Source organism: Hemiscyllium ocellatum, chromosome 37 (assembly GCF_020745735.1).
Source record: "Hemiscyllium ocellatum isolate sHemOce1 chromosome 37, sHemOce1.pat.X.cur, whole genome shotgun sequence".
NCBI lineage: Eukaryota > Metazoa > Chordata > Chondrichthyes > Orectolobiformes > Hemiscylliidae > Hemiscyllium > Hemiscyllium ocellatum.
Genome location: NC_083437.1, coordinates 27,825,137 through 27,838,370, shown reverse-complemented (window position 1 = coordinate 27,838,370; position 13,234 = coordinate 27,825,137). Strand labels below are relative to the sequence as shown.

Here is a 13,234-nt window from a genome sequence, read left to right as displayed (position 1 = left end):
CCACCTCTGATTCCAGCAGCTGTTGTTTTTGGAACTACGGAGCGCAGGCACTGCCAAACCACAGTCAAAATCCTGTCCACACATCTGCACATGGCGATGGGAGGGAGCAAGGCCAGAGAGTATGAACACAAGGCTGACTGTCAGCTTCACAAACAGCTACACATCTGAGGCCTGGCCTGGCCAGACTGCTAAACAGACATAAAGGTCTTTTGAAACCTGCCCAATGTTCGACAGCAGTCCCAACTTAAAATTAACGCAATACCATGAGAGTAGTAAAATTCCCTACAGAAAGTGACAACAAACTATGTACGGTGACCTTAGAGCAGGCAATGAATCGGTGAAAAGCTGAAAGGAGATGTTTCACGGGAGATTCCCAAAGTGTGAGATGGAAAGGAGGTCAGTATCGGAGATCTGCAGATCATGAGGGTCTGTAGAGCTCGAAGAGGTTACAGTGAAGTGGTCAAGACCAGGGAAAAATTTGAAAATAAAGATGAGAATTTTACACTTGAACCAGTGTAGGATAGCGAGCACACCGTTGATGTGTGAATAGGACTTGGTGTGAATTAGAAATCAGGCAGTCAGAGTGAATGAGCTCAAATTTCCAGAATGGAGAAGGTTCCAGGTCAGCTAGGAAGAAAAGAGAGATTTTCACAATATCTGGATTGTCTGGCTCTGGGAATAAGTTTGGTAGCAACTATGACAATTTTTTAAAAATGATCCTGTCAGTTTAAAATAGACAGCTCCTGTGATGGGAAAGGAAGGGCTTGGGCCCCACTGTACATCTTGATTCAACAATGAAAATTACATTGACATTCTCTTTAAACTCCATTTCTTCAATGAGGCAACTGTTTTAGGAACAGTCCTTTCCAAAGCCTTAAAGCCTCAAAAAGACAGACATGTGGCCCTGAGAAAAATGACAGCCATTCCCTGATTTATGGTACATTGAAACATGAACAAACCTGCATTGAGAGGTGTTAAATCTTAATATTCAGTTGCGTTTTCAGAAAGAGTGAACAGCACCATCTTGTGCCCATTCCATCCTGATGTTGGACTCAGATTCAATAATGTGACAATTGTTACTTCCCCAATGAGCAGAATCGTGAACAGTTGAGTTTTGGAAAGAGCAGGAAAACTTCTATAATTTTGTTCTTACACAGCATTCCCTGTTCTCATGTGGGACATCCATCAAACAAATTCTTAAAAATCTGTGCACATCTTTCCCACATCTCCATGTGTGAACTCTTTCAATCAAGCTTCCTCTTCTGCCATAAACTTGGACAAAGAGGTAAGCTTTAAAGGATGAAATGGACTTTATGAAAGTTGCAGGTTATACCCTCAGTGACTCTGACTCTGATTAATGACCTTTCTCCTCAGCATCTCAGATGCTATTGTCCTCCAATACATCCTCCATGAATCTGAGCTCATCCAAACCAGTATTATCCATATTCTAATAACACTAAGTCCCGTTAACCCAGGATATTACCCCATGCTCAGTGACCTACTTCGACATTCAATCCAGCAACAATTCTATTTTAAATTTCTCATTGCTTGATTTTAATGGCCTTGCTTCTGCCCATCTCTGAAACTGGCTGAGGTCTCTGTGATTCTCCAGTTCTAACTTCCTGGATACCTCTGATTTTAATCACTTTGCTTTTAGCAGCTGAAGACAGAGACTCAATGCCCTAGAATTCCCTGCCTAAACTTCTCAGCCTCATCCTTCATAACCATCTTTTAAAGCCTACCTCTTTGATAAAGTTTATAGTCACCAGTCCTCATATCCCACTGTCAAATCTTGTACAATAACACTCATGAAAAGTTTCTTGAGACATTTGCTGAACTCCCCTGCAAGTCATCCAGCATCTTGACTTGGAAGTGTGTCACCATTTCTTTTCTGTCACTATTGGGTCACAATTGACATCTGGCTAGAGATTAAGTCCCATGAAAGAATAAAAAAAACATGCAATACAATATATAAGCTATTGTTGTTGCTGACCTAATATCACTGGGTTCAATTTCCAGTCCTCGAATGTTTCTTCCTAGAAATGCTCATAGGTAGATGTTGGACTCAGTTGTAATACCACCCTGTCTGAAATAGGCTAAGTTAAAAATCACACAATGCCAGATTATAGTCCAACAGGTTTAATTGGAAGTACTAGCTTTCTGAGCGCTCCTCCTTCATTAGGTAGCTATTGGGGAGGGATCAGACACAGTGGGATATGACACAGAACCTACAGCAATCCAAGTTTGATTCTTATGATCCTGCCCCACTAACCACCTGATGAAGGAGCAGCACTCCAAAAGCTAATGTTTCCAAATAAACCTGTGGGACTATAACCTGGTGTTGTGTGATTTTTAACTTTGTCCACCCCAGTCCAACACTGGCACCTCCTCATCATGAAATAGGCTAATGATCATTACTGGATCACTTCAGCCACTGGATAATTTGGCTATAGTTCACTGTACTATAAACTCACATTCATATTGATAATCTGTGAGGAGTTAAAATCAGGTTGATTGGCTTAGCTTGAGCTAGACAAAGGATCTCCGGTAAAACTTTCAACATGGAATACAGTTCTGGGGTTAGAAGTTACTACGCTGGGAAGGGAAAAGATCAAAATAAATCCTTGGGAGCTAAGAAGCATTTTGGACTGATTCTCGAAGAACTGAATGCCAATTTAAAGGACAGTGCAAGACATATCTGATAGTGAGATTTTAGATAGTTGGATAATTGGTTGTCCAAAAAATGTTGAGTCAATAGTGTTATCAATCTACTTGTTGCAGTAAAAATCTTAAAATGTGTAACTTTGATCATGTTGTCCGTTCAGCTACACCGTTTTAAAAGTTATCAGTCTCTATAGGGATTCATAGCAAACAAGATTTCACAGTGACCTTTAGTTTAGAAACATTAACATACCTATATCTATTGCTGAAGCTGCCTTGAAAGACAGGAGTTGTCTGTGGTTGTTTTTCAACATTTAATAATAGGAATTTAAAGGCGGTGGCAGAAAAATAGAAAAGGATTTAAATGTTTGTACTAAAAAGCTGAAAATAATTAAGGTGTTAACATTTTAATCTTGAGGAAGTCAAGGGTAATCTAGATAACTGGCTACAATTCAGTCACAAATGAAATATCTGAACTCGAAAAAGATAGAAAAGAAATACTAAGTTGAACTTGAAAGAGTAAGGGAAAGCAAGAAGAATAAAGGAAATGTGAAAACTTGAATTAGAATTTCAAAGAGTAAGGGGAAGGGTAGGCTTTTCAATGCAAAAGAGAGGGATTTTGAACTGCATGTAAGGATACTTAATCACAAAAGCAGGGAGGAGGTGACAGATTTGACAATCTGTCAGGTTTATGATTTGGAGATGCCGGTGTTGGACTGGGGAGTACAAAGTTAAAAATCACACCACACCAGGTTATAGCCCAACAGGTTTATTTGGAAGCACTAGCTTTTGGAGCGCTGCTCCTTCATCAGGTAGTTGTGGAGTATAAGATTGTAAGGCATGGAATTTATAGCAAAAGTTTACAATGTGAGGCAACTGAAATTATATAATGAAAAAGACCTGGATTGTTTGTTAAGTCTCTCATCTTTTAGAATGGGCATGTTGGTTTCAGTTCAGTTCAGTTCAGTTCAGTTCAGTGATTTCAGTGAGTCCCTCTCTCCTTCCACCTATCCCACCTCCATCGCCCCTCCCCCTAGTCCCTCCTCCCTACCTTTTATCTCAGCCGGCTTGGCTCTCTCTCTCTTATTCCTGATGAAGGGCTTATGCTCGAAACGTCGAATTCTCTATTCCTGAGATGCTGCCTAACCTGCTGTGCTTTGACCAGCAACACATTTGCAGCTGTGATCTCCAGCATCTGCAGACCTCATTTTTTACTCGAAGATTTTAACCTACTGCGAATCCTCTTACAAGGATGCCTTCCTTGAAGAAGCTCTCTTCCTCCCTCTACAAGGATTTCAGTGAGTCCCTCTCTCCTTCCACCTATCCCACCTCCATCGCCCCTCCCCCTAGTCCCTCCTCCCTACCTTTTATCTCAGCCGGCTTGGCTCTCTCTCTCTTATTCCTGATGAAGGGCTTATGCTCGAAACGTCGAATTCTCTATTCCTGAGATGCTGCCTAACCTGCTGTGCTTTGACCAGCAACACATTTGCAGCTGTGATCTCCAGCATCTGCAGACCTCATTTTTTACTCGAAGATTTTAACCTACTGCGAATCCTCTTACAAGGATGCCTTCCTTGAAGAAGCTCTCTTCCTCCCTCTACAAGGATTTCAGTGAGTCCCTCTCTCCTTCCACCTATCCCACCTCCATCGCCCCTCCCCCTAGTCCCTCCTCCCTACCTTTTATCTCAGCCGGCTTGGCTCTCTCTCTCTTATTCCTGATGAAGGGCTTATGCTCGAAACGTCGAATTCTCTATTCCTGAGATGCTGCCTAACCTGCTGTGCTTTGACCAGCAACACATTTGCAGCTGTGATCTCCAGCATCTGCAGACCTCATTTTTTATATGAAAGAACTGAAACCAACATGTTCATTCTAAAAGATGAGAGACTTAGCAAACAATCCAGGTCTTTTTCATTATATAATTTAAGTTATCTCACACTGTAAACGTTTGCTATAAATTCCGTGTCTTTCAATCTTATACTCCACAAACACCTGAAGGAGCAGCGCTTCGAAAGCTAGTGCTTCCAAATAAACCTGTTGGACTATAACCTGGTGTAGTGTGATTTTTAACTTTGTCAGGTTTACCTCCTGAATTATTCACCCAGTGGCTAATTTCAGTCAGGATGTAGTTGATATTTATTTTATTTCAAATAAAACGTTTTTATGAATTACAGTGGCATCAACAATTGGGCAAATCAATTCAAAGTGTTTTGGTAGGAAAATTATTGGAGACTTATTCAATTTTTTCAGATAACTAGTCTGCAGCTTGTAATACAGTTAAGGTAGTATTACATAATACAAAAGTGTTCCACCCAGAAAATTACAGACAATATTTAGAAATCTTAGGAAGTGACATAATTGGACTTCTGTGGAATTTGCTGAGGAAAGGAAATAGTGTTTGATTGATGGTATTGATTAGTGGTGTCTGATTGATGGTGTTTGATTGATGGTGTCTGATTGATGGTATTGATTAATGGTGTTTGGTTGATGTATTGATTAATGGTGTTTGATTGATGGTATTGATTAATGGTGTCTGATTGATGTATTGATTGATGGTATTGATTAGTGGTGTCTGATTGATGGTGTTTGATTGATGGTGTCTGATTGATGGTATTGATTAATGGTGTTTGGTTGATGTATTGATTAATGGTGTTTGATTGATGGTATTGATTAATGGTGTCTGATTGATGTATTGATTGATGGTGTTTGATTGATGGCATTGATTAATGGTGTCTGATTGATGGTATTGATTGATGGTGTTTGATTGATGTATTGATTGATGGTGTTTGATTAATGTATTGATTGATGGTGTTTGATTGATGGTGATGGAGCTTCCTCCAAATTTTGAAAAGCTTGGAAAGTGTTCTTCGTAGAGTCAGAGAGATGTACAGCAAGGAAACAGGTCCTTCGATCCAATTCTTCCACCCCAATCAGTATCCTCAATTAATTTATTCCCATTTGCTAGTACTTGGCCCATATCCTTCTACACCCTTCCTATTCATATACCCATTCAGATGCCTTTTAAATGTTGTAATTCTACCAGCCTCCAACACTTCCACTGGCAGCACATTCCATACAAGCACTATCCTCTGCATGAAAAGGTTGCACCTTAGGTCTCTTTTAAACCTTTCCCCTGTCACCCTGAACCTATTCTTCTTGTTCTGGACTCCCCCACCCCAGGGAAAAGACCTTGTCTGTTCACCCTATCCATGCCCTTCATGATTTTATAAACCTTTATAAAGTCACCCGTCAGCCTCTGATGCTCCAGGGAAAACAGCGCCAGCCTGTTCAGCCTCTTCTGATAGCTGAAACCTTCCAACCCTGGCAACATCCTTGTAAATCTTTTTGAGCCCTTTCAAGTTTCACAAATCCTTTTGATAGGAAGGAGACCAGAATTGCACACAATATTCCAAAAGTGGCCTAACCAATGTCCTGTACAGCTACAACATGACCTCCCAACACCTGTACTTAATACTCTGACCAATAAAGGAAAGCAAACCAATCACCTTCTTCACCATCCTATCTACCAGTGACTCCACTTTCAAGGAACTACGAACCTGCACTCCAAGGTCTCTTTGTTGAGCAACACTCCCCAGGACCTTACCATTAAGTTTATTCGTCCTGCCCTGATTTGCCTTTACAAAATGCAGCACCTCACATCTAAATTAAACTCCATCTGCCACTCCTCAGCCCATTGGCCTATTTTACTGATCAAGATCCCATTGTACTCTGAGGTAACCTTCTTCGCTGTCCACTACGCCTCCAATTTTGGTTTCATATACAAACTTACTAACAGTGCCTCCTATGTTCACATCCAAATCATTTATATAAATGATGAAAAGCAGTGGACCCAGCACTGATCCTCGTGGCACTCCACTGGTCACAGGCTTCCAGTCTGAAAAGTAACTCTCCACCACCACCCTCTATCTTCTACCTTCGAGCCAATTCTATATCCAAATGGCTAGTTCTCCCTGTATTCCATGTGATTTAAACTTGCTAATCAGTCTACCATGAGGAACCTTGTTGAAGACCTTTCTGAAGTCCATATCAATCACGTCAACTGCTCTGCCTCATCAATCCTCTTTGTTACTTCTTTAAAAAACTCAATCAAGTTGGTGAGACATGATTTCCCACACATAAAGCCATGTTGACTATCCCTAATCAGTCCTTACCTTTCCAAATACGTGTAAATGTCTATCCTTCAGATTCCATCCAACAACTTGCTCACCACCAACGTCAGGCTCACTGGTCTATTGTTCCCTGGTTTGTCCTTACCACCTTTCTTAAACAGTGGCGCCACGTTAGCCAGCCTCTAGTATTCCGGCACTTCACTTGTGACTATTGATGATACAAATATCTCAGCAAGAGACCCAACAATCACTTCCCTAGCCTCCCACAGAGCTCCAGGGTACCCCTGATCAGGTCCTGGGGATTTATCCTCCTTTATGCATTTTAAGACATTCAGCAAAAACTCCTCCTCTGTAATATGGACATGTTTCAAGATGCCACCATCTATTCCCCCACATTCTATATCTTCTCCAGAGTAAACACTGATGCAAAAATATTGGTTTAGTATCTCCCCCATCTCTTGTGGTTCCACACATAGAATTCCTTGCTGATCTTTGAGGAGCCCTGTTCTGTCTCTCATTACCCTTTTGTCCTTAATGTATTTATAAAATCCCATTCGATTGAGAGTTATGAACTATCCCACAAACACAGAGGGCAGCAAAAGTTTGTAAGCCCACAGAGAAGCTGGAGAGATAATCGAAATTGATAAGGCTATGAAAGAATGCTAATTACCATGATGTGGGCATTAGAACTGAAAAGGCAGTTGCCTCTCAGAGTAGTAAGGAAGACAGTATAAAGGATACACATGATTCAACAAGATCAACATATTACTTTAACCACAAAACAGGGCATGTGAAAGCAGACTGCTGGAGATTGAAAGCTCAGCTGACAGCTTTTGTTTGCTTTTCTAGTAGGCTTAGCAGTCACTCAGATATATACAGCAGCTTGGACCACTTGCCAATGATGCCCATGTACTTGGTCCTGTCTAAAAGAAGAAGAATGGGAGCAATTGCCAGCTGTGACTGAGATTACCAATGGTTACCCACATCTATCGAACGCTTCTGAATCCTGTTCCTTCAAGAGACAAGGAGAAACTAAGAGACAAGACATGAAGATAGCATTTTCTTTCCACCGGCAAGAACCATGCAAGTAGTGAAAGGGTCAGTTTCTTTGTCCACCAGTGACAACACATAGACTCGTTCACCCTTGTTGTTAGCCCCATGAGTTACAGGCTTCACAATAAGTCACATTGTATGTTCCTTTTACTTCTCATTTCAATTTTCTTCTGATGTCATTTATAGGTTCCATTTTAGTGTAGTTATTACAGGACATGCAATCTAAAGATCATCTATTTACACCAATGCTACATATTTATTACTCTATATGGCTGCAGAATTATGAGCTTAGACACACAGGCACAGGTGTAGCTAGATGCATCTACTTTGTATTTTATTAGAAGATACAAAAGATAATTAGGCTGAGAACCAAGTAACTGGCTGTAAAGGTCACACAAATTAAACTTTACTGACTGTTGGTTGACTATTTTACATCTTTCTTCTGTATATGTTTCAGTTTTAGCTTAATTTATTTTTTTAGTGACTGAATTACATAATGAAGCTGGGTTATGGCACATAAACACATAGGCGATAACCTAAATTGATTTCCCAGGCCAGAGCAGTTTAATATGAAACTAAGCGTCACAGACTAGAATTATGCCAGGCTTCATCCACAGTCTGTGCTCAATCGTGTTGAAGAGCAAAAGGATGTTGAGGTCCAGAATCACAAATCAGCCTTACGAGTAATACCGGATAACAAAGTGATACAAAATACAATGAAAGCCCTTAGATCCGTTTCTGGGAGAATGAGAAAGCAGTGAGGATATGTCAACAGTTTTGAACTTGGTCAGATCTCATTTGGAGACATGCACATTTCTATTCTCGATATTATAAAAAAAAGATTTAGAGGTGCTGGAGAAGGGGCAAAAGAAAAGATTTCCCTGGTTGATACCAGAATTGAGCAGGTTTAACCATCAGGAAAGACTGAATGGTCTGGGCTCTTTCTATAAAATAGAGAATGCTTAGTGGTGATCAAAAGGAGGTCTTTAACATTAGGAAAAACATTTGGTAGGATAGGCATATTTCCACTTGAACATGAGTGCAACATTACAGAGTGTAAATATAAGATAGTCAATAAAAAATAACAATTAGGAATTCGAGAGAAATGTCTTTACCTGAAGAGTGGGTATGGTACAGAAGTGACCACGACAGAAGGTGGCTGGGGCAAGTAGTATATATGCTTTTAAAGAGAAGTTAGATAATGATGTGAGGGAGAAAGAAAAAGGATGATATGTTGGTAGAATGCGATGAAGAAGCCCAGGTGGAGTGCTGGCATTCTTAGATGCAAAAGCTATTTGAATAATATGGGAGAATGGAGCTTTATTAAACTTGTATATAAAAGACTAACGAAAGGGAAGTACAGCAAGAAAGGGCTCTTTAAGAGATTTTCAATGCAACATCTGCAATATTTTTGTAGAAAATAAACCATTAATTAATTCAAGACTAACTATATTTCATGTCAAAACTTGTTGGATACATTTGCGTCACTCTGCTGTGAATGATAAATAAATCTTGAAAGGGGGAGTTGATGGAGAGGAGTGAATTTGATGTGTTTATTATTTTTGACTGTTGGTGATGGGCAATAAATCTGTGTCCCATCTGCTTTCTTACGCTATCCTTGAAACGGAGTCAGAATGAAGTGTTGATTGGATTTAACATCTCAAGGTAATAAAATGATATTTTATTGATCGAGTAATGTTGTTTGTGGGGAGGAAGGATATATAAAGGTGTGTGTGTGTGTGTTCAGTGTTAGATGTACACCTCTGCTTTCTTTTGGTCTCCTTTACTCTTGCAACTGGCAGAAGCTTTTGAATCATGTTGTCCTTGGTACTTGTAGCTGGTGTCTTGCTTCTCAGTGGATCCTGTGTCTTTGCTGTGCCTGTTGCAGACTCCATGTACAAAACAGGTAAGCAGGGAGAAAGAGGAGGGGAGGTGGATTCACGAGGTACAAGCCAGACTCAACTGAACCTTATCCAGTGTCACTATCATTATTCACTTACCTCCATGTGCCAATATATAGAAATGGTGCATTATAAAAAGTACTGCAGTGCAAAATTTCGGTGCTGTCTTTTTTTTTAACACAAGATGTCAAACAAAAGCTTTCTACTCTCTCAAGTTAATGTTTAATGATCTCAGCCTCATCAGGAAAGTTCTCTATAGTGCTTTGAACAATAGTCATTCCTCAAGCAAAACTGCTAAAACAAATTGCCTGGTTATTATCATCTCATTGCTATTCTGTGCATCAATTGAATGCAGCATTTCCTGCATTTCAAAAGTGACTACACTCCAGAAAGCAGTTACTTGATTGTGAAACACTTCAAACTTTGAAATTATGAAAGGTGCTTCTTAAATGCCACTTATATTATTTCTGTATTATTGTGTTATAAAATTGTTTATTGTATATGAGTTAATTAAGTCTGGAGTTTATTATTGAATTAAGCAATAACATTTTTGGTGCTTTTAATGAGTGCAAAATTCACAAAAAGGATGAAATTGACATGCTTAATTTAGGTTTTGCTTGGGGTTTGGTTCGGAAAGCAATCTGGTTTCAGATAAAGCTTCTCTCACATTCTGTTTTCTTTTGTGTCTCTGTGTAATTTACTGTAATAATAGTTTTCAGATTAAATTACTAAGCCATTTACATCGACCAAATGAAGGTAAAAATACAAGTCGGTGATTTCAAACCCTGTTCTTACAAGGTCATTGCAGGAGGTAGTTTATGGTGAGAGTGGAATTTCCTTATTTTAAGGTACCAGAAGTATAAGTAGAGCTAATTGTCAAAGTGTTTTTTTTATTTTTGTTTGTGTCCCTTTTGTTTTTGGTTTGAAATAGGGTTTAAGAATGAAAGCATATGACGTTAAAGTTTCAGGTTGATGATCTTTCATCAGAACCTTATGATCTGAAACATTCACTCTGCTATTCTCTCTCTGGCTTGAATAGTATTTTTGCCACCTTCTGCTTTTTTTTCAGATTTCCAGCATCCTCAGCACTTTCTCCTTCAATTAAGGAGCTGGTATCCATTGACTAGGGAATTGAGGGCTACAAAATATCAACAGTAAGATGATATAAGAGGAAATCCTTTTACAGGTTTTATGATGAGCTAGGTGAAGGGACTTGGTGTTCTGACTGGTAGCCTGAAACAAAATGTTCACAGGTAGGCTCTGCCTCATGTGAGATCTGGAGCCACATGGTCTGAGGTTTCCCAGCATTCTGATTTTCTAATGCTCAAATGATTCTTTTTCCAGCATCCAGTGAGGAAAATCAGGTTTTAAATCTGGATGAATTGCAAAGCTTGGACAATAACTTCCTCCTATGGAACCCACCAGCTGTGATGCCCAGGACTAGCCTCAATGATGCCATCAGAGATCTAGAAGCTGCTGAACAACTTAAGAATGGTACTGTCCATAGACTTGAGAACTCTTATAATTTATGTCTACTTCCACCCCTACTCTGTATAAATAGCTAAAGTGAAGGGAAACTCATACATAGTGCAGTTACAATGCCTGGCGATGATGTGAGTTTGGATGAGTTAATCTAGCTCTTAATAGCAAGACATCTGCTTCTATATTGGTGCTAGTTGGTAACCCTCGCCGCTGTGTCTAGAGTGGCTGGTACAGGCAATGGGCCTGTGCTGCAATGGTGCAGTCAAGAGTCCTCCTTTTCTGAGGTTGGCATTGATCGTGCTGCACCAGCTGGGATAGTGTAAATGGAGTTTTACGCTGTGTCTCACCCCATGTTGTACCTGCACTGGGAGTGTTTGATGGGATAGTGGAAATAGAGTTTTACTCTGTATCTGATCCCGTGCTATATCTGCACTGGGAGTGCTTAATGGGATAGCGTAAAGGCAGCTTTATTTTGTATCTCACCCCATTTCTTTTCTGGAATTTTTTAATGGATTGTATACACGTAGTCTTACTTTGGACCTCACCTGGTGCTGTATTTGCACTGGGAGTGTTTAATGGGGCAGTGCAAAGGGTGTTTTATTTTGTATCTAACCTATGCAGTCACTGCACAGAGAGTGCTGGTTGGGAAAATTATTGGAAGTTTTACTGTGTACCTACCTATGTATTGTATCTGCCTGGAAGTGTTTGATAGAGACAATGTCGAGGGAGCTTTACTCTGTGTCTGATCCTAGCTGGACTGGGTGAGATTCGGTGTGACTTCACCAGCAAGCTAGAGTTATAGCTTTAACCTCTGTGGAGTCTGTCTCCATACCTCAGACTCAGCTGATCACATGCTCAAGGCTCCAGGATGAAGCTGGGGGTTCAACACCGTTCTGTTATACCCAAGAGATAAACTGATTCTTTCTTCCTTGTCAACAGGTCTGAGGGAATACAGTGACAATGACTCAGGAAATCTGAAAGAGGTGAGTTCAGAACAGGGGAAATCTGAAACATCATCACTTTTAGAATCAGCAAACATCAGTCATTTGTGTCATAAGAGGAGGCCATTCAGCCCACTGGGGTTTGTCACAGCTCTAGGCAGAGCATTCTAGTCAGCTCCCACCCCACTGGATCTCCAAGTGTCCATCCAATTTCCTTTTGAAATCATTTCTTCCACTTCCTATTCTTGTGAACAGCAAATTCCATGTTACTAGCGCTCTCTGAGCATACTAATGTTGTTCCTCACATTTCACCTAAACCTGTTAGTCGTCCTCTCACTGTCAGTCAGCACCTTACCCACATGTTAGTTGAATCAGTCTTTATTGTCTGTCACCTCTTCCCGTACCAGCTTTGATGGGACAGTGTAAAGGGAGCTTTACTTTGTATCTAATTGAATGGGAGTACATTCACCGTTGAGTATTCTTCTTGACAGAGCCTTATACTAAGGACTTGTTAATTCTGAAGGATTCACGTGAGGTTTTAGCAAGTCAGGGCCTTGAAAACATCTGTTTCAGAAGGGGGGGTGGGAAGAGTTCAAGTATGGATTTTTGGTAGGGTGGGGGAATTGGGGTTGGAGGTATTCAGGACCCCTTGGAGGAGTGAATTTTGGGTTGGGTGGAGAGTTGGGGGTGGATTGGAAATCCAATCCTTTGCAACCAGTCTCTCCTTCTCTCTGCAGATTCTGATTGGAAGGAAAGCACAGCCGAAAGTAGGCCGCCTGCTCTTTGGAAGAGGCAGGAAACAGTACAAGAAACGCAACAACTTCTCGGACTGCTTCTGGAAATACTGTGTTTGACATCAGCCGCCTGCTGGCCAGATTTTGAAACATTAATTCTTTCCTGTCGTGACTATTTTTAATAAATTTCTGGCACTGTTGGAACGCATGTAAATATACTCTAGTACTTCATACGCAAATCGACACTTATTAAAGATTAATGAAGCATTGCGGATGGTTACATCTCTGCTTCAGTTAACAATAAAATTGTATGTTTTGCAAACGTGGTTCTCCT

The 13,234-nt window shown here is 40.3% G+C and overlaps 1 protein-coding gene across 1 annotated transcript; it reads left to right on the top strand.

Moving 5' to 3' along the window:
• Positions 1-9,657: 9,657 nt before the first annotated feature.
• uts2a (urotensin 2, alpha) lies at positions 9,658-13,020 on the top strand. Its single transcript, XM_060851952.1, has 4 exons — positions 9,658-9,748; positions 11,088-11,237; positions 12,165-12,208; positions 12,904-13,020. The coding sequence occupies exons 1-4, from the start codon at positions 9,658-9,660 to the stop codon at positions 13,018-13,020; spliced, it is 402 nt and encodes a 133-aa protein (XP_060707935.1).
• Positions 13,021-13,234: the final 214 nt, after the last annotated feature.

Coding starts and splice junctions, on each gene's coding strand:
- uts2a (XM_060851952.1), top strand. CDS start 9,658: ATGTTGTCCTTGGTACTTGTAGCTGGTGTCTTGCTTCTCAGTGGATCC. Junction 9,749..11,087: donor AGACTCCATGTACAAAACAG/GTAAGCAGGGAG, acceptor TTCTTTTTCCAG/CATCCAGTGAGGAAAATCAG. Junction 11,238..12,164: donor TGCTGAACAACTTAAGAATG/GTACTGTCCATA, acceptor CCTTGTCAACAG/GTCTGAGGGAATACAGTGAC.